Consider the following 22,114-nt stretch of genomic DNA (forward strand, 5'->3'; position numbering starts at 1 on the left):
CTGTCTCACATTAAAAACGTGTTTTTAATGCTAAAATATTTTTACAATGCTATTTAAGACATACAGTATCTACAATATATATAAATGTACAAATGAATTTGATACTAACATGTTTGATTGTTTATTGATGCATTTGGATTTATTTGTTTTTATCTGGTCAAATAACAAATTATTATCCAATCTTGTGAAATTTAATTCCACAAAATCTGCTTTCAGTATTTCGCCGGTTATTGCAACTGTATGCTGAACAAAATACAGGAATAGTTGCTGCTTTCTCTTGACTCTTTCTTTTATTTACATTTATTAATTCATCCGTATAGAGATACAGTTGTGCAAAGTCTGAATATAAAGTATTGTATCAAAACTGTGCAATTCAGAAGTTACCCAGAAAAACACTTGGAGAGCGTGAACCTCCGCCAAGGCCTTTAAAAAGTACCTGGATCTAAACGGTGATCCGGATCACAAAATTAAATCAGTTCTTCTTTTTCACGTTTCCAACAAGTCCTGAAAGTTTCATGAAAATCCGTCCAGAACGTTTTAAGTTATCTTGAACACAAACAGATAAAGCCGGTAAAAATATGACCTCCTTGGCAGAAGTAATTATGCTTCCATGTAACTCTCTTTGTGAAGCATCAAGATAATATTTATCCATAAACACCTGTGTTAACATTATTTATAAACCAGTTATGTAGAAAAGTGTTTTGTTTGTGTGTAATATATACACGTTGTTCTACAGAAAACAGTTATGTGGGGAAACTACGTTGATCTGCAGCAAGACTTGAAGGCAGAGACCAATCAATATGGCGGCGACGCTGGTTCACTCTCCAGCGCTCAAAGAGGCGTCTATGTATAATAATGTCTCTGTGATGTCCATGTTTTTAATACTATTACAAAGAGAGAACATATCAGTATACACTCAGTATACAAACATAAAAACCATGTCAATGTTAAAAACGCGGAACTGAAAGCCACGATCCCGTTTCTGCTGGAAGCTCAGGACCGGAAGCTCTGCATCGTTTCCGGTATATGTGAACAACGTAGAAGAAGAAGTGCAGCTAGCAGCGTTAGCTTTGCCGCTTTGTTTGTTTGTTTGTTTATCTGTGAAGTTTTCCGAGTTTCAGCAACAATGTCTTCAGTTCAGCATCTGAGAGAGTTTATCAGCGCGCGACTAACTGCTGCTGCTGAAGAAATATTCACAGAGTTTGAAAAAACCATCGTTCAGTACGAAGAAGAGATCGATCGTCAGCGCAGACTGCTGGACGTCACCTGGAAACCTCACGCGCACCTCCACGCTGCAGGTACGCTGCGGGCGGTCTGGATGAAGCGACATCATTTGGAAATGATGAATTTAACTTTGACCAGTGATGTTTAGTAAAAGTCCTTCATCTTCATCATCCTGGTTTGGTTCTTAGTTCTGATGTTCTCTCTGTAAACCAGGGATCCCCATCCTGGACCTCCAGGACCGGTGTCCCGGAGGACCGGTGTCCCGGAGGACCGGTGTCCTGGAGGTTTTCCAAGTGATCCTGCTGGGAAACTCCAGTCTGAGTCTCAGACCAGCTCTGAACATGTCTGCTAAACACACATCAATTTGAATCAGGTGTGTTGCAGCAGGGACAATTTGACACCGGTCCTCCAGGACCAGGATGGTGATCCCTGCTGTGTAGGTATGAAACTCTGTGTGATTATATTTGGCCACGAGGTAATCCCAGCGGTGCTGGCCCGGTGTTGTGCAGCACATGTTGGGCCAACAATACAGACCCGGAGGAGGTTTGGCACATCAGTCGGGACAGGACGTCCTCCTCTGTAGACGGTTGTCATAGCAACTACAAACTAGTGCAGCAGAGATGCTGCCCAGCTTCGATGAGTGTTGGAGAGAAAGTGCAGGATGGAGCTCATGTGGCGAAAAGAAAAGGAATTTTAAACCAGAGCCGGAGCAGGAACCCAGTAGCTGGAAACATGTGATTTTACCACCAATCCATGAGCTTCACCGCGCGATCCACTGACAAGGAAACACCACGCCTTCCCAGCTGATGGCACCAGTACAAAGGACTGGTTTTACCAGGTGGCCTTCGGTGCATTTTACTATGAAACATCAACGTGTGTTCATCACCGGCGGCAGCGAACTGTTAGGTGACGGTTCTACTTCATAAACAACAGCGTGGAAAACGTGCTTTTTATCGTGGAGGAGAAAAGCTGCGCCGTTTGGTACCCAGTTGTTCTGACGCCATAAATCCCTGCGAGCGCGGGAGAGCTTCCTGCTGTTTCATTTGCCGGTTTTTTCTTCACTTTAAATTTTTTAAACTTTAAAGTTTTATGAAACATTTTGAGTCTACACCAGCGACGATGCACGCCATGACGCAATCCTGATGCAAAACTTTGTAGTCCATAACGGGGGCATACAGTATCTACAATATATATAAATGTACAAATGAATTTGATACTAACATGTTTGATTGTTTATTGATGCATTTGGATTTATTTGTTTTTATCTGGTCAAATAACAAATTATTATCCAATCTTGTGAAATTTAATTCCACAAAATCTGCTTTCAGTATTTCGCCGGTTATTGCAACTGTATGCTGAACAAAATACAGGAATAGTTGCTGCTTTCTCTTGACTCTTTCTTTTATTTACATTTATTAATTCATCCGTATAGAGATACAGTTGTGCAAAGTCTGAATATAAAGTATTGTATCAAAACTGTGCAATTCAGAAGTTACCCAGAAAAACACTTGGAGAGCGTGAACCTCCGCCAAGGCCTTTAAAAAGTACCTGGATCTAAACGGTGATCCGGATCACAAAATTAAATCAGTTCTTCTTTTTCACGTTTCCAACAAGTCCTGAAAGTTTCATGAAAATCCGTCCAGAACGTTTTAAGTTATCTTGAACACAAACAGATAAAGCCGGTAAAAATATGACCTCCTTGGCAGAAGTAATTATGCTTCCATGTAACTCTCTTTGTGAAGCATCAAGATAATATTTATCCATAAACACCTGTGTTAACATTATTTATAAACCAGTTATGTAGAAAAGTGTTTTGTTTGTGTGTAATATATACACGTTGTTCTACAGAAAACAGTTATGTGGGGAAACTACGTTGATCTGCAGCAAGACTTGAAGGCAGAGACCAATCAATATGGCGGCGACGCTGGTTCACTCTCCAGCGCTCAAAGAGGCGTCTATGTATAATAATGTCTCTGTGATGTCCATGTTTTTAATATATAACATGACGCGATCCTGATGCAAAACTTTGTAGTCCATAACGGCAGCTAGCTGGTAGCCTAGCCTAGCCTGGTATGGCGGCGTAACAGTGCAACGTCAGGGAGATTGTTTAACCAAATCATTTGACATCTTTCCAAATCCTGACATCATTTTCGTTTCATTACTTTGGTTTTTAAAATAATTCTGCCGAACAATGATCAGAAAACTGTTCAATTTTTATGGTGGTTTTTCAGTTGATTTTATTTTTCATCACTTCAGTCAGTTTTCAGTTCTTTCTGAGACTTTTGTCCAGACCTGGCCCCTAAACCACGGGACCCGGTCCAGACCTGGCCCCTAAACCACGGGACCCGGTCCAGACCTGGCCCCTAAACCACAGGACCCGGTCCAGACCTGGCCCCTAAACCACAGGACCCGGTCCAGACCTGGCCTCTAAGCCACAGGACCCGGTCCAGACCTGACCCCTAAACCACAGGACCCGGTCCAGACCTGGCCCCTAAACCACAGGACCCGGTCCAGACCTGGCCCCTAAGCCACAGGACCCGGTCCAGACCTGACCCCTAAACCACAGGACCCGGTCCAGACCTGGCCCCTAAACCACAGGACCCGGTCCAGACCTGGCCTCTAAACCACAGGACCCGGTCCAGACCTGGCCCCTAAACCACAGGACCCGGTCCAGACCTGGCCCCTAAACCACAGGACCCGGTCCAGACCTGGCCTCTAAACCACAGGACCCGGTCCAGACCTGGCCTCTAAACCACAGGACCCGGTCCAGACCTGGCCCCTAAACCACAGGACCCGGTCCAGACCTGGCCCCTAAACCACAGGACCCGGTCCAGACCTGGCCCCTAAACCACAGGACCCGGTCCAGACCTGGCCTCTAAACCACAGGACCCGGTCCAGACCTGGCCCCTAAACCACAGGACCCGGTCCAGACCTGGCCCCTAAACCACAGGACCCGGTCCAGACCTGACCTCTAAACCACAGGACCCGGTCCAGACCTGGCCCCTAAGCCACAGGACCCGGTCCAGACCTGGCCCCTAAACCACAGGACCCGGTCCAGTCCTGGCCCCTAAACCACAGGACCCGGTCCAGACCTGGCCCCTAAACCACAGGACCCGGTCCAGACCTGGCCCCTAAACCACAGGACCCGGTCCAGACCTGGCCCCTAAACCACAGGACCCGGTCCAGACCTGGCCCCTAAACCACAGGACCCGGTCCAGACCTGGCCCCTAAACCACAGGACCCGGTCCAGACCTGGCCCCTAAGCCACAGGACCCGGTCCAGACCTGACCTCTAAGCCACAGGACCCGGTCCAGACCTGGCCCCTAAGCCACAGGACCCGGTCCAGACCTGGCCCCTAAACCACAGGACCCGGTCCAGACCTGGCCCCTAAACCACAGGACCCGGTCCAGACCTGGCCCCTAAGCCACAGGACCCGGTCCAGTCCTGGCCCCTAAGCCACAGGACCCGGTCCAGACCTGGCCCCTAAGCCACAGGACCCGGTCCAGACCTGGCCCCTAAACCACAGGACCCGGTCCAGACCTGGCCCCTAAGCCACAGGACCCGGTCCAGACCTGGCCCCTAAACCACAGGACCCGGTCCAGACCTGGCCCCTAAACCACAGGACCCGGTCCAGACCTGGCCCCTAAACCACGGGACCCGGTCCAGACCTGGCCCCTAAGCCACGGGACCCGGTCCAGACCTGGCCCCTAAACCACGGGACCCGGTCCAGACCTGGCCCCTAAACCACGGGACCCGGTCCAGACCTGGCCCCTAAACCACAGGACCCGGTCCAGACCTGGCCCCTAAACCACAGGACCCGGTCCAGACCTGACCTCTAAACCACAGGACCCGGTCCAGACCTGGCCCCTAAACCACAGGACCCGGTCCAGACCTGACCTCTAAACCACAGGACCCGGTCCAGACCTGGCCCCTAAGCCACAGGACCCGGTCCAGACCTGACCTCTAAACCACAGGACCCGGTCCAGACCTGGCCCCTAAACCACAGGACCCGGTCCAGACCTGGCCCCTAAGCCACAGGACCCGGTCCAGACCTGACCTCTAAACCACAGGACCCGGTCCAGACCTGACCTCTAAACCACAGGACCCGGTCCAGACCTGACCTTTAAACCACAGGACCTGGTCCAGACCTGACCTCTAAACCACAGGACCCGGTCCAGACCTGGCCCCTAAACCACAGGACCCGGTCCAGACCTGGCCCCTAAACCACAGGATCCGGTCCAGACCTGGCCCCTAAACCACAGGACCCTGTCCAGACCTGGCCCCTAAACCACAGGACCCGGTCCAGACCTGGCCCCTAAACCACAGGACCCGGTCCAGACCTGACCCCTAAACCACAGGACCCGGTCCAGACCTGGCCCCTAAACCACAGGACCCGGTCCAGACCTGGCCCCTAAGCCACAGGACCCGGTCCAGACCTGGCCCCTAAACCACAGGACCCGGTCCAGACCTGACCTCTAAACCACAGGACCCGGTCCAGACCTGGCCCCTAAACCACATGACCCGGTCCAGACCTGACCTCAAAACCACAGGACCCGGTCCAGACCTGGCCCCTAAACCACAGGACCCGGTCCAGACCTGGCCCCTAAACCACAGGACCCGGTCCAGACCTGACCTCTAAACCACAGGACCCGGTCCAGAACTGACCTCTAAACCACAGGACACGGTCCAGACCTGGCCCCTAAGCCACAGGACCCGGTCCAGACCTGGCCCCTAAGCCACAGGACCCGGTCCAGACCTGGCCCCTAAACCACAGGACCCGGTCCAGACCTGGCCCCTAAACCACAGGACCCGGTCCAGACCTGGCCCCTAAGCCACAGGACCCGGTCCAGACCTGACCTCTAAACCACAGGACCCGGTCCAGACCTGACCTCTAAACCACAGGACCCGGTCCAGACCTGGCCCCTAAACCACAGGACCCGGTCCAGACCTGGCCTCTAAACCACAGGACCCGGTCCAGACCTGGCCCCTAAACCACAGGACCCGGTCCAGACCTGGCCCCTAAACCACAGGACCCGGTCCAGACCTGACCTCTAAACCACAGGACCCGGTCCAGACCTGACCTCTAAACCACAGGACCCGGTCCAGACCTGGCCCCTAAACCACAGGACCCGGTCCAGACCTGGCCCCTAAACCACAGGACCCGGTCCAGACCTGGCCCCTAAACCACAGGACCCGGTCCAGACCTGGCCCCTAAACCACAGGACCCTGTCCAGACCTGGCCCCTAAACCACAGGACCCTGTCCAGACCTGGCCCCTAAACCACAGGACCCTGTCCAGACCTGGCCCCTAAACCACAGGACCCGGTCCAGACCTGGCCCCTAAGCCACAGGACCCGGTCCAGACCTGACCTCTAAACCACAGGACCCGGTCCAGACCTGGCCCCTAAACCACAGGACCCGGTCCAGACCTGACCTCTAAGCCACAGGACCCGGTCCAGACCTGGCCCCTAAACCACAGGACCCGGTCCAGACCTGGCCCCTAAGCCACAGGACCCGGTCCAGACCTGGCCCCTAAACCACAGGACCCGGTCCAGACCTGGCCCCTAAACCACAGGACCCGGTCCAGACCTGGCCCCTAAGCCACAGGACCCGGTCCAGACCTGGCCCCTAAACCACAGGACCCGGTCCAGACCTGACCTCTAAACCACAGGACCCGGTCCAGACCTGGCCCCTAAACCACAGGACCCGGTCCAGACCTGACCTCTAAGCCACAGGACCCGGTCCAGACCTGGCCCCTAAACCACAGGACCCGGTCCAGACCTGGCCCCTAAGCCACAGGACCCGGTCCAGACCTGGCCCCTAAACCACAGGACCCGGTCCAGACCTGACCCCTAAGCCACAGGACCCGGTCCAGACCTGGCCCCTAAGCCACAGGACCCGGTCCAGACCTGGCCCCTAAGCCACAGGACCCGGTCCAGACCTGGCCCCTAAACCACAGGACCCGGTCCAGACCTGGCCCCTAAACCACAGGACCCGGTCCAGACCTGGCCCCTAAACCACAGGACCCGGTCCAGACCTGGCCCCTAAACCACAGGACCCGGTCCAGACCTGGCCCCTAAGCCACAGGACCCGGTCCAGACCTGGCCCCTAAGCCACAGGACCCGGTCCAGACCTGGCCCCTAAGCCACAGGACCCGGTCCAGACCTGACCCCTAAACCACAGGACCCGGTCCAGACCTGGCCCCTAAACCACAGGACCCGGTCCAGACCTGGCCCCTAAACCACAGGACCCGGTCCAGTCCTGGCCCCTAAACCACAGGACCCGGTCCAGACCTGGCCCCTAAACCACAGGACCCGGTCCAGACCTGGCCCCTAAGCCACAGGACCCGGTCCAGACCTGACCTCTAAACCACAGGACCCGGTCCAGACCTGGCCCCTAAACCACAGGACCCGGTCCAGACCTGGCCCCTGAACCACAGGACCCGGTCCAGACCTGGCCCCTAAGCCACAGGACCCGGTCCAGACCTGGCCCCTAAACCACAGGACCCGGTCCAGACCTGGCCCCTAAACCACAGGACCCGGTCCAGACCTGGCCCCTAAACCACAGGACCCGGTCCAGACCTGGCCCCTAAGCCACAGGACCCGGTCCAGACCTGGCCCCTAAACCACAGGACCCGGTCCAGACCTGGCCCCTAAACCACAGGACCCGGTCCAGACCTGGCCCCTAAGCCACAGGACCCGGTCCAGACCTGACCTCTAAACCACAGGACCCGGTCCAGACCTGACCTCTAAACCACAGGACCCGGTCCAGACCTGGCCCCTAAACCACAGGACCCGGTCCAGTCCTGGCCCCTAAACCACAGGACCCGGTCCAGACCTGGCCCCTAAACCACAGGACCCGGTCCAGTCCTGGCCCCTAAACCACAGGACCCGGTCCAGACCTGGCCCCTAAACCACAGGACCCGGTCCAGTCCTGGCCCCTAAACCACAGGACCCGGTCCAGACCTGACCTTTAAACCACAGGACCCGGTCCAGACCTGACCTCTAAACCACAGGACCCGGTCCAGACCTGGCCCCTAAACCACAGGACCCGGTCCAGACCTGGCCCCTGAACCACAGGACCCGGTCCAGACCTGGCCCCTAAGCCACAGGACCCGGTCCAGACCTGGCCCCTAAACCACAGGACCCGGTCCAGACCTGGCCCCTAAACCACAGGACCCGGTCCAGACCTGGCCCCTAAACCACAGGACCCGGTCCAGACCTGGCCCCTAAGCCACAGGACCCGGTCCAGACCTGGCCCCTAAACCACAGTACCCGGTCCAGACCTGGCCCCTAAACCACAGGACCCGGTCCAGACCTGACCTCTAAACCACAGGACCCGGTCCAGACCTGGCCCCTAAACCACAGGACCCTGTCCAGACCTGACCTCTAAACCACAGGACCCGGTCCAGACCTGACCTCTAAACCACAGGACCCGGTCCAGACCTGACCTCTAAACCACAGGACCCGGTCCAGACCTGGCCCCTAAACCACAGGACCCGGTCCAGACCTGGCCCCTAAACCACAGGACCCGGTCCAGACCTGACCTTTAAACCACAGGACCCGGTCCAGACCTGACTTCTAAACCACAGGACCCGGTCCAGACCTGACCTTTAAACCACAGGACCCGGTCCAGACCTGACCTCTAAACCACAGGACCCGGTCCAGACCTGGCCCCTAAACCACAGGACCCTGTCCAGACCTGGCCCCTAAACCACAGGACCCGGTCCAGACCTGACCTCTAAGCCACAGGACCCGGTCCAGACCTGACCTCTAAACCACAGGACCCGGTCCAGACCTGACCCCTAAGCCACAGGACCCGGTCCAGACCTGACCTCTAAACCACAGGACCCGGTCCAGACCTGACCCCTAAGCCACAGGACCCGGTCCAGTCCTGGCCCCTAAGCCACAGGACCCGGTCCAGACCTGACCTCTAAACCACAGGACCCGGTCCAGACCTGGCCCCTAAGCCACAGGACCCGGTCCAGACCTGGCCCCTAAGCCACAGGACCCGGTCCAGACCTGGCCCCTAAGCCACAGGACCCGGTCCAGACCTGACCTCTAAACCACAGGACCCGGTCCAGACCTGGCCCCTAAACCACAGGACCCGTTCCAGACCTGACCTTTAAACCACAGGACCCGGTCCAGACCTGACCTCTAAACCACAGGACCCGGTCCAGACCTGGCCCCTGAACCACAGGACCCGGTCCAGACCTGGCCCCTAAACCACAGGACCCGGTCCAGACCTGGCCCCTAAACCACAGGACCCTGTCCAGACCTGGCCCCTAAACCACAGGACCCGGTCCAGACCTGACCTCTAAGCCACAGGACCCGGTCCAGACCTGGCCCCTAAACCACAGGACCCGGTCCAGACCTGACCTCTAAGCCACAGGACCCGGTCCAGACCTGGCCCCTAAGCCACAGGACCCGGTCCAGACCTGGCCCCTAAACCACAGGACCCGGTCCAGACCTGGCCCCTAAACCACAGGACCCGGTCCAGACCTGGCCCCTAAACCACAGGACCCGGTCCAGACCTGGCCCCTAAGCCACAGGACCCGGTCCAGACCTGGCCCCTAAACCACAGGACCCGGTCCAGACCTGGCCCCTAAACCACAGGACCCGGTCCAGACCTGGCCCCTAAGCCACAGGACCCGGTCCAGACCTGACCTCTAAACCACAGGACCCGGTCCAGACCTGACCTCTAAACCACAGGACCCGGTCCAGACCTGGCCCCTAAACCACAGGACCCGGTCCAGACCTGGCCCCTAAACCACAGGACCCGGTCCAGTCCTGGCCCCTAAACCACAGGACCCGGTCCAGACCTGACCTTTAAACCACAGGACCCGGTCCAGACCTGACCTCTAAACCACAGGACCCGGTCCAGACCTGGCCCCTAAACCACAGGACCCGGTCCAGACCTGGCCCCTGAACCACAGGACCCGGTCCAGACCTGGCCCCTAAGCCACAGGACCCGGTCCAGACCTGGCCCCTGAACCACAGGACCCGGTCCAGACCTGGCCCCTGAACCACAGGACCCGGTCCAGACCTGGCCCCTAAACCACAGGACCCGGTCCAGACCTGGCCCCTAAACCACAGGACCCTGTCCAGACCTGACCTTTAAACCACAGGACCTGGTCCAGACCTGACCTCTAAGCCACAGGACCCGGTCCAGACCTGGCCCCTAAACCACAGGACCCGGTCCAGACCTGACCTCTAAGCCACAGGACCCGGTCCAGACCTGGCCCCTAAGCCACAGGACCCGGTCCAGACCTGGCCCCTAAACCACAGGACCCTGTCCAGACCTGACCTTTAAACCACAGGACCTGGTCCAGACCTGACCTCTAAGCCACAGGACCCGGTCCAGACCTGACCTTTAAACCACAGGACCCGGTCCAGACCTGACCTCTAAGCCACAGGACCCGGTCCAGACCTGGCCCCTAAACCACAGGACCCGGTCCAGACCTGACCTCTAAGCCACAGGACCCGGTCCAGACCTGGCCCCTAAGCCACAGGACCCGGTCCAGACCTGGCCCCTAAACCACAGGACCCGGTCCAGACCTCACCTCTAAGCCACAGGACCCGGTCCAGACCTGGCCCCTAAACCACAGGACCCGGTCCAGACCTGGCCCCTAAACCACAGGACCCGGTCCAGACCTGGCCCCTAAACCACAGGACCCGGTCCAGACCTGGCCCCTAAACCACAGGACCCGGTCCAGACCTGGCCTCTAAACCACAGGACCCGGTCCAGTCCTGGCCCCTAAACCACAGGACCCGGTCCAGACCTGGCCCCTGAACCACAGGACCCGGTCCAGTCCTGGCCCCTAAACCACAGGACCCGGTCCAGACCTGGCCCCTAAGCCACAGGACCCGGTCCAGACCTGGCCCCTAAACCACAGGACCCGGTCCAGACCTGGCCCCTAAACCACAGGACCCGGTCCAGACCTGGCCCCTAAGCCACAGGACCCGGTCCAGACCTGGCCCCTAAGCCACAGGACCCGGTCCAGACCTGGCCCCTAAACCACAGGACCCGGTCCAGACCTGGCCTCTAAACCACAGGACCCGGTCCAGACCTGGCCCCTAAACCACAGGACCCGGTCCAGACCTGGCCCCTAAGCCACAGGACCCGGTCCAGACCTGACCTCTAAACCACAGGACCCGGTCCAGACCTGACCCCTAAGCCACAGGACCCGGTCCAGACCTGGCCCCTAAACCACAGGACCCGGTCCAGACCTGACCTCTAAACCACAGGACCCGGTCCAGACCTGACCTCTAAACCACAGGACCCGGTCCAGACCTGGCCCCTAAACCACAGGACCCGGTCCAGACCTGACCTCTAAACCACAGGACCCGGTCCAGACCTGGCCCCTAAACCACAGGACCCGGTCCAGACCTGGCCCCTAAACCACAGGACCCGGTCCAGACCTGACCCCTAAACCACAGGACCCGGTCCAGACCTCGCCCCTAAACCACAGGACCCGGTCCAGACCTGATCTCTAAACCACAGGACCCGGTCCAGACCTGACCTCTAAACCACAGGACCCGGTCCAGACCTGGCCCCTAAACCACAGGACCCGGTCCAGACCTGGCCCCTAAACCACAGGACCCGGTCCAGACCTGACCTCTAAACCACAGGACCCGGTCCAGACCTGGCCCCTAAACCACAGGACCCGGTCCAACCTGACCTCTAAACCACAGGACCCGGTCCAGACCTGGCCCCTAAACCACAGGACCCGGTCCAGACCTGGCCCCTAAACCACAGGACCCGGTCCAGACCTGACCTCTAAACCACAGGACCCGGTCCAGACCTGGCCCCTAAACCACAGGACCCGGTCCAGACCTGGCCCCTAAACCACAGGACCCGGTCCAGACCTGACCCCTAAACCACAGGACCCGGTCCAGACCTCGCCCCTAAACCAAGGACCCGGTCCAGACCTCGCCCCTAAACCACAGGACCCGGTCCAGACCTGATCTCTAAACCACAGGACCCGGTCCAGACCTGACCTCTAAACCACAGGACCCGGTCCAGACCTGGCCCCTAAACCACAGGACCCGGTCCAGACCTGGCCCCTAAACCACAGGACCCGGTCCAGACCTGACCCCTAAACCACAGGACCCGGTCCAGACCTCGCCCCTAAACCACAGGACCCGGTCCAGACCTGATCTCTAAACCACAGGACCCGGTCCAGACCTGACCTCTAAACCACAGGACCCGGTCCAGACCTGGCCCCTAAACCACAGGACCCGGTCCAGACCTGGCCCCTAAACCACAGGACCCGGTCCAGACCTGACCTCTAAACCACAGGACCCGGTCCAGACCTGGCCCCTAAACCACAGGACCCGGTCCAACCTGACCTCTAAACCACAGGACCCGGTCCAGACCTGGCCCCTAAACCACAGGACCCGGTCCAGACCTGGCCTCTAAACCACAGGACCCGGTCCAGACCTGGCCCCTAAACCACAGGACCCGGTCCAGACCTGGCCCCTAAACCACGGGACCCGGTCCAGACCTGGCCCCTAAACCACGGGACCCGGTCCAGACCTGGCCCCTAAACCACAGGACCCGGTCCAGACCTGGCCCCTAAACCACAGGACCCGGTCCAACCTGACCTCTACACCACAGGACCCGGTCCAGACCTGACCTCTAAACCACAGGACCCGGTCCAGACCTGGCCCCTAAACCACAGGACCCGGTCCAGACCTGGCCCCTAAACCACAGGACCCGGTCCAGACCTGGCCCCTAAACCACAGGACCCGTTCCAGATCTGACCTCTAAACCACAGGACCCGGTCCAGACCTGGCCCCTAAACCACAGGACCCGTTCCAGATCTGACCTCTAAACCACAGGACCCGGTCCAGACCTGGCCCCTAAACCACAGGACCCGGTCCAGACCTGGCCCCTAAACCACAGGACCCGGTCCAGACCTGACCTCTAAACCACAGGACCCGGTCCAGACCTGGCCCCTAAACCACAGGACCCGGTCCAGACCTGGCCCCTAAACCACAGGACCCGGTCCAGACCTGGCCCCTAAACCACAGGACCCGGTCCAGACCTGGCCCCTAAACCACAGGACACGGTCCAGACCTGGCCCCTAAACCACAGGACACGGTCCAGACCTGGCCCCTAAACCACAGGACCCGGTCCAGACCTGGCCCCTAAACCACAGGACCCGGTCCAGACCTGGCCCCTAAACCACAGGACCCGGTCCAGTCCTGGCCCCTAAGCCACAGGACCCGGTCCAGTCCTGGCCCCTAAGCCACAGGACCCGGTCCAGTCCTGGCCCCTAAGCCACAGGACCCGGTCCAGACCTGGCCCCTAAACCACAGGACCCGGTCCAACCTGACCTCTACACCACAGGACCCGGTCCAGACCTGACCTCTAAACCACAGGACCCGGTCCAGACCTGGCCCCTAAACCACAGGACCCGGTCCAGACCTGGCCTCTAAACCACAGGACCCGGTCCAGACCTGGCCCCTAAACCACAGGACCCGGTCCAGACCTGGCCCCTAAACCACGGGACCCGGTCCAGACCTGGCCCCTAAACCACAGGACCCGGTCCAGACCTGGCCCCTAAACCACAGGACCCGGTCCAGACCTGGCCCCTAAACCACAGGACCCGGTCCAACCTGACCTCTACACCACAGGACCCGGTCCAGACCTGACCTCTAAACCACAGGACCCGGTCCAGACCTGACCTCTAAACCACAGGACCCGGTCCAGACCTGGCCCCTAAACCACAGGACCCGGTCCAGACCTGGCCCCTAAACCACAGGACCCGGTCCAGACCTGGCCCCTAAACCACAGGACCCGTTCCAGATCTGACCTCTAAACCACAGGACCCGGTCCAGACCTGGCCCCTAAACCACAGGACCCGTTCCAGATCTGGCCTCTAAACCACAGGACCCGGTCCAGACCTGGCCCCTAAACCACAGGACCCGGTCCAGACCTGGCCCCTAAACCACAGGACCCGGTCCAGACCTGACCTCTAAACCACAGGACCCGGTCCAGACCTGGCCCCTAAACCACAGGACCCGGTCCAGACCTGGCCCCTAAACCACAGGACCCGGTCCAGACCTGGCCCCTAAACCACAGGACCCGGTCCAGACCTGGCCCCTAAACCACAGGACACGGTCCAGACCTGGCCCCTAAACCACAGGACACGGTCCAGACCTGGCCCCTAAACCACAGGACCCGGTCCAGACCTGGCCCCTAAACCACAGGACCCGGTCCAGACCTGGCCCCTAAACCACAGGACCCGGTCCAGTCCTGGCCCCTAAGCCACAGGACCCGGTCCAGTCCTGGCCCCTAAGCCACAGGACCCGGTCCAGTCCTGGCCCCTAAGCCACAGGACCCGGTCCAGACCTGGCCCCTAAACCACAGGACCCGGTCCAGACCTGGCCCCTAAACCACAGGACCCGGTCCAGACCTGACCTCTAAACCACAGGACCCGGTCCAGACCTGGCCTCTAAACCACAGGACCCGGTCCAGACCTGACCCCTAAACCACAGGACCCGGTCCAGACCTGGACCCTAAACCACAGGACCCGGTCCAGTCCTGGCCCCTAAGCCACAGGACCCGGTCCAGACCTGGCCTCTAAACCACAGGACCCGGTCCAGACCTGGCCCCTAAACCACAGGACCCGGTCCAGACCTGACCCCTAAACCACAGGACCCGGTCCAGACCTGGACCCTAAACCACAGGACCCGGTCCAGACCTGGCCTCTAAACCACAGGACCCGGTCCAGACCTGGCCCCTAAGGCACAGGACCCGGTCCAGACCTGGCCCCTAAGCCACAGGACCCGGTCCAGACCTGGCCCCTAAACCACAGGACCCGGTCCAGACCTGGCCCCTAAACCACAGGACCCGGTCCAGACCTGGCCCCTAAGCCACAGGACCCGGTCCAGACCTGGCCCCTAAGCCACAGGACCCGGTCCAGACCTGGCCTCTAAACCACAGGACCCGGTCCAGACCTGGCCCCTAAGCCACAGGACCCGGTCCAGACCTGACCTCTAAACCACAGGACCCGGTCCAGACCTGGCCCCTAAACCACAGGACCCCGTCCAGACCTGGCCCCTAAACCACAGGACCCCGTCCAGACCTGGCCCCTAAACCACAGGACCCGGTCCAGACCTGGCCCCTAAGCCACAGGACCCGGTCCAGACCTGGCCCCTAAGCCACAGGACCCGGTCCAGACCTGGCCCCTAAACCACAGGACCCGGTCCAGTCCTGGCCCCTAAGCCACAGGACCCGGTCCAGTCCTGGCCCCTAAGCCACAGGACCCGGTCCAGACCTGGCCCCTAAACCACAGGACCCGGTCCAGACCTGGCCCCTAAACCACAGGACCCGGTCCAGACCTGGCCCCTAAGCCACAGGACCCGGTCCAGACCTGGCCCCTAAGCCACAGGACCCGGTCCAGACCTGGCCCCTAAGCCACAGGACCCGGTCCAGACCTGACCTCTAAACCACAGGACCCGGTCCAGACCTGGCCCCTAAGCCACAGGACCCGGTCCAGACCTGGCCTCTAAACCACAGGACCCGGTCCAGACCTGGCCCCTAAGCCACAGGACCCGGTCCAGACCTGGCCCCTAAGCCACAGGACCCGGTCCAGACCTGGCCCCTAAGCCACAGGACCCGGTCCAGACCTGACCTCTAAACCACAGGACCCGGTCCAGACCTGACCTCTAAACCACAGGACCCGGTCCAGACCTGGCCCCTAAGCCACAGGACCCGGTTCAGACCTGGCCTCTAAACCACAGGACCCGGTCCAGACCTGGCCCCTAAGCCACAGGACCCGGTCCAGACCTGACCTCTAAACCACAGGACCCGGTCCAGACCTGGCCCCTAAACCACAGGACCCGGTCCAGACCTGGCCCCTAAACCACAGGACCCCGTCCAGACCTGGCCCCTAAACCACAGGACCCGGTCCAGACCTGGCCCCTAAGCCACAGGACCCGGTCCAGACCTGGCCCCTAAGCCACAGGACCCGGTCCAGACCTGGCCCCTAAACCACAGGACCCGGTCCAGACCATGCCCCTAAACCACAGGACACGGTCCAGACCTGGCCCCTAAACCACAGGACACGGTCCAGACCTGGCCCCTAAACCACAGGACCCGGTCCAGACCTGGCCCCTAAACCACAGGACCCGGTCCAGACCTGGCCCCTAAACCACAGGACCCGGTCCAGACCTGGCCCCTAAACCACAGGACCCGGTCCAGACCTGGCCCCTAAACCACAGGACCCGGTCCAGACCTGACTTCTAAACCACAGGACCCGGTCCAGACCTGGCCCCTAAACCACAGGACCCGGTCCAGACCTGGCCCCTAAACCACAGGACCCGGTCCAGACCTGGCCCCTAAACCACAGGACCCGGTCCAGACCTGGCCCCTAAACCACAGGACCCGGTCCAGACCTGGCCCCTAAACCACAGGACCCGGTCCAGACCTGGCCCCTAAACCACAGGACCCGGTCCAGACCTGGCCCCTAAACCACAGGACCCGGTCCAGACCTGGCCCCTAAGCCACAGGACCCGGTCCAGACCTGGCCCCTAAACCACAGGACCCGGTCCAGACCTGGCCCCTAAGCCACAGGACCCGGTCCAGACCTGGCCCCTAAACCACAGGACCCGGTCCAGACCTGGCCCCTAAACCACAGGACCCGGTCCAGACCTGGCCCCTAAACCACAGGACCCGGTCCAGTCCTGGCCCCTAAACCACAGGACCCGGTCCAGACCTGGCCCCTAAACCACAGGACCCGGTCCAGACCTGGCCCCTAAACCACAGGACCCGGTCCAGACCTGGCCCCTAAGCCACAGGACCCGGTCCAGACCTGGCCCCTAAGCCACAGGACCCGGTCCAGACCTGGCCCCTAAGCCACAGGACCCGGTCCAGACCTGACCTCTAAACCACAGGACCCGGTCCAGACCTGACCTCTAAACCACAGGACCCGGTCCAGACCTGGCCCCTAAACCACAGGACCCCGTCCAGACCTGGCCCCTAAACCACAGGACCCCGTCCAGACCTGGCCCCTAAACCACAGGACCCGGTCCAGACCTGGCCCCTAAGCCACAGGACCCGGTCCAGACCTGGCCCCTAAACCACAGGACCCGGTCCAGACCTGGCCCCTAAACCACAGGACCCGGTCCAGTCCTGGCCCCTAAGCCACAGGACCCGGTCCAGTCCTGGCCCCTAAGCCACAGGACCCGGTCCAGACCTGGCCCCTAAGCCACAGGACCCGGTCCAGACCTGGCCCCTAAACCACAGGACCCGGTCCAGACCTGGCCCCTAAACCACAGGACCCGGTCCAGACCTGGCCTCTAAACCACAGGACCCGGTCCAGACCTGGCCCCTAAGCCACAGGACCCGGTCCAGACCTGGCCCCTAAACCACAGGACCCGGTCCAGACCTGGCCCCTAAACCACAGGACCCGGTCCAGACCTGGCCCCTAAACCACAGGACCCGGTCCAGACCTGGCCCCTAAACCACAGGACCCGGTCCAGACCTGGCCCCTAAACCACAGGACCCGGTCCAGACCTGGCCCCTAAACCACAGGACCCGGTCCAGACCTGGCCCCTAAGCCACAGGACCCGGTCCAGACCTGACCTCTAAACCACAGGACCCGGTCCAGACCTGACCTCTAAACCACAGGACCCGGTCCAGACCTGACCTCTAAACCACAGGACCCGGTCCAGACCTGACCTCTAAACCACAGGACCCGGTCCAGACCTGGCCTCTAAACCACGGGACCCGGTCCAGACCTGGCCCCTAAACCACGGGACCCGGTCCAGACCTGGCCCATAAACCACAGGACCCGGTCCAGACCTGACCTCTAAACCACAGGACCCGGTCCAGACCTGACCTCTAAACCACAGGACCCGGTCCAGACCTGACCTCTAAACCACAGGACCCGGTCCAGACCTGACCTCTAAACCACAGGACCCGGTCCAGACCTGACCTCTAAACCACAGGACCCGGTCCAGACCTGGCCCCTAAACCACAGGACCCGGTCCAGACCTGACCTCTAAACCACAGGACCCGGTCCAGACCTGGCCCCTAAGCCACAGGACCCGGTCCAGACCTGGCCCCTAAACCACAGGACCCGGTCCAGACCTGACCTCTAAACCACAGGACCCGGTCCAGTCCTGGCCCCTAAACCACAGGACCCGGTCCAGACCTGGCCCCTAAGCCACAGGACCCGGTCCAGACCTGGCCCCTAAACCACAGGACCCGGTCCAGTCCTGGCCCCTAAACCACAGGACCCGGTCCAGACCTGGCCCCTAAGCCACAGGACCCGGTCCAGACCTGGCCTCTAAACCACAGGACCCGGTCCAGTCCTGGCCCCTAAACCACAGGACCCGGTCCAGACCTGGCCCCTAAGCCACAGGACCCGGTCCAGACCTGGCCCCTAAACCACAGGACCCGGTCCAGACCTGGCCCCTAAACCACAGGACCCGGTCCAGACCTGGCCCCTAAACCACAGGACCCGGTCCAGACCTGGCCCCTAAACCACAGGACCCGGTCCAGACCTGGCCCCTAAACCACAGGACCCGGTCCAGACCTGGCCCCTAAGCCACAGGACCCGGTCCAGACCTGGCCCCTAAGCCACAGGACCCGGTCCAGACCTGGCCCCTAAGCCACAGGACCCGGTCCAGACCTGGCCCCTAAGCCACAGGACCCGGTCCAGACCTGGCCCCTAAACCACAGGACCCGGTCCAGACCTGGCCCCTAAACCACAGGACCCGGTCCAGACCTGGCCCCTAAACCACAGGACCCGGTCCAGACCTGGCCCCTAAGCCACAGGACCCGGTCCAGACCTGGCCCCTAAACCACAGGACCCGGTCCAGACCTGGCCCCTAAACCACAGGACCCGGTCCAGACCTGGCCCCTAAACCACAGGACCCGGTCCAGACCTGGCCTCTAAACCACAGGACCCGGTCCAGACCTGGCCTCTAAACCACAGGACCCGGTCCAGTCCTGGCCCCTAAACCACAGGACCCGGTCCAGACCTGACCTCTAAACCACAGGACCCGGTCCAGTCCTGGCCCCTAAACCACAGGACCCGGTCCAGACCTGGCCCCTAAGCCACAGGACCCGGTCCAGACCTGGCCCCTAAGCCACAGGACCCGGTCCAGACCTGGCCCCTAAACCACAGGACCCGGTCCAGACCTGGCCCCTAAACCACAGGACCCGGTCCAGACCTGGCCCCTAAACCACAGGACCCGGTCCAGACCTGGCCCCTAAACCACAGGACCCGGTCCAGACCTGACCTCTAAACCACAGGACCCGGTCCAGACCTGGCCCCTAAGCCACAGGACCCGGTCCAGTCCTGGCCCCTAAACCACAGGACCCGGTCCAGACCTGGCCCCTAAACCACAGGACCCGGTCCAGACCTGGCCCCTAAACCACAGGACCCGGTCCAGACCTGGCCCCTAAACCACAGGACCCGGTCCAGTCCTGGCCCCTAAACCACAGGACCCGGTCCAGACCTGGCCCCTAAGCCACAGGACCCGGTCCAGACCTGGCCCCTAAACCACAGGACCCGGTCCAGACCTGGCCCCTAAACCACAGGACCCGGTCCAGACCTGGCCCCTAAACCACAGGACCCGGTCCAGACCTGGCCCCTAAACCACAGGACCCGGTCCAGACCTGGCCCCTAAACCACAGGACCCGGTCCAGACCTGGCCCCTAAACCACAGGACCCGGTCCAGACCTGGCCCCTAAACCACAGGACCCGGTCCAGACCTGGCCTCTAAACCACAGGACCCGGTCCAGACCTGGCCTCTAAACCACAGGACCCGGTCCAGACCTGGCCCCTAAACCACAGGACCCGGTCCAGACCTGGCCCCTAAACCACAGGACCCGGTCCAGACCTGGCCCCTAAACCACAGGACCCGGTCCAGACCTGGCCCCTAAGCCACAGGACCCGGTCCAGACCTGGCCCCTAAACCACAGGACCCGGTCCAGACCTGGCCCCTAAGCCACAGGACCCGGTCCAGACCTGACATCCTTTGGTGCAGAATTGGGAACTGGTGGCTGAAAACCTTCCTGCCAGCATCCTGAACATTGTTTCTTTTCCCCTCCAGACCTCCCACCACAACTGGACTGTAAGGAGGAGGAGGTTCTGGGAGACCAGCAGCTCTGTGACCAGATCATGAAGTCCAGTTCGGATCAAGAGAAACCAAAAGTTGCACCGATTAAAGAGGAGGAGGATGAACAGCGTACTAGCCAGGATGAAGAGCAGGTAGCCCTGAAGGAGGAGAGCGACACCTTCATGGTGACTGTTAACTTTGATGACAGCGACCGCCGCAAAGCAGAACTGAACATAGACCGGAGTCTCGACCAAGACCGTCCAGCTGACAGTCAGACTCAGGAAGCAGGTCCACCTGAGGAACCGGAATCGGTCAGAAATACAGAGTTTTTCCACAGTTACAACGTTAACAACTCCGCTGTTCCGAAGACTCGAAGTAACGCTGACGCCTCAGAAAAGTCCGTTCAGTGCGACGTTTGTGGGAAAACCTTCAAACATAAACATCAGATCAAAACTCATTACAGGATCCACACCGGCGAGAAGCCATACTCCTGCCAGGTCTGCGGAGCCAGCTTCGCCCAGAGCGGAAGCTTCTACGTCCACATGAGGACGCACACCGGCGAGTACTTCCAGTGCAGCACATGTGGGAAGAAGTTTAAAGAGCTGTCCCACCTGAAGACGCACAAAAGGACTCACACAGGGGAGAAGCCGTACTCCTGCCAGATCTGCGGGAAAAGCTTCCGACATAGCGGTACCTTGACCGTCCACATGAGGACACACACGCACGAAAAGCCGTACACCTGCCAGCTGTGCGGGAAAGGTTTCAATCAAAGCACCAACCTGTTGACGCACACGAGAACGCATACAGGCGAGAAACCGTACTCCTGTCAGATCTGCAGGAAGAGTTTCCGACATCGAGGGACTTTGACAGATCACATGATCACACACACGGACGAGAAACCGTATTCCTGTCAGATATGCGGCCGGAGTTTCCGACGAAGAGGCGTCTGGAATGAACACATGAGCACTCACACAGCTGAAAGTATATCTTCCTGAGACGTTTGCAGATAAACTGTTTGGTTCTTAAGAACATACCAGGTCACTGGTTCGGTTTTTACTCATGTAAAGTCCTGGACCAAGACCTGCTTTTTTATGAGACGTTTTCTCCTGGAAAACCGAAAGCAGATGCAGATTTATTATTCCAACATGAATATTAGTCCAGTATCTGAGTCAGAACCACAGTCTGTCCAGTTCAACGGAGCTTAAAGAACTAGGACTGGATGACAACTGGTCCAGTACCCAGACTGGACTGGACCTGATGGGGAAAAAACTGTTAATAATTGATCAAGTGCACTTTAGAAGATTTCAAGAAGGTCAGAAGTGAAGACATGGGGACCAGACCAGGTCTCTGGACCAGGACTCTGGTTTTGGGTGCCGTGGTTCTGACTCGATGCCTGTACGCCAAATCAGGTTCAGCAAACCTGTTCTCCCTCTGGTTAACTTACCCGGACATCCAGGATCCTGCAAAGATGGCTATCTGGTAATCCAACCAAGTTCTTCCATCTTGATGTAAAAGGGGCGGAGTTTGCAGCATTGGACCAATCACAGAGATGTAGAAACCCTGCAGAGCAGCTCCGTCGCCATAGAGAAGCAGCTAGTTCTTCGCACATATGAGGAATTAAACATATCTAGACTAGAATCATCCCTGTTTCCGTAGCAACAGCTAGGAAGTGATGCAGGCAGAATACAGTGGAGTCTGTTTAATGTAATAAAATTTACTCTGACAATATAAACAGACGGTACTCTGATTACTTTATGACCCTGACGTTTCAAACACAACTTCCTGTCTTTATGTTTATACGTGTCATTT

The 22,114-nt window shown here is 59.4% G+C and overlaps 1 protein-coding gene across 1 annotated transcript; it reads left to right on the forward strand.

Moving 5' to 3' along the window:
- The first annotated feature begins 1,049 nt into the window (after positions 1-1,049).
- On the forward strand, positions 1,050-21,892 carry LOC306759564 (uncharacterized protein). The gene is made up of 2 exons (XM_079245243.1): positions 1,050-1,298; positions 20,300-21,892. Exons 1-2 carry the CDS (start codon positions 1,127-1,129, stop codon positions 21,298-21,300), a joined length of 1,173 nt encoding a protein of 390 aa, XP_079101369.1. The 5' UTR covers positions 1,050-1,126; the 3' UTR covers positions 21,301-21,892.
- The last annotated feature ends 222 nt before the right edge of the window (positions 21,893-22,114 follow it).

The sequence above is a fragment of the Telmatherina bonti genome, assembly GCF_933228915.1.
Source record: "Telmatherina bonti genome assembly, chromosome: 8".
Taxonomy (NCBI): Eukaryota; Metazoa; Chordata; class Actinopteri; order Atheriniformes; family Telmatherinidae; genus Telmatherina; species Telmatherina bonti.

Excerpts from the sequence above, each read along its gene's own strand:
- LOC306759564 (XM_079245243.1), top strand. The coding sequence starts at position 1,127 with ATGTCTTCAGTTCAGCATCTGAGAGAGTTTATCAGCGCGCGACTAACT. Across the intron at positions 1,299-20,299 it reads CGCGCACCTCCACGCTGCAG|ACCTCCCACCACAACTGGAC; the intron begins GTACGCTGCGGG and ends TTTCCCCTCCAG.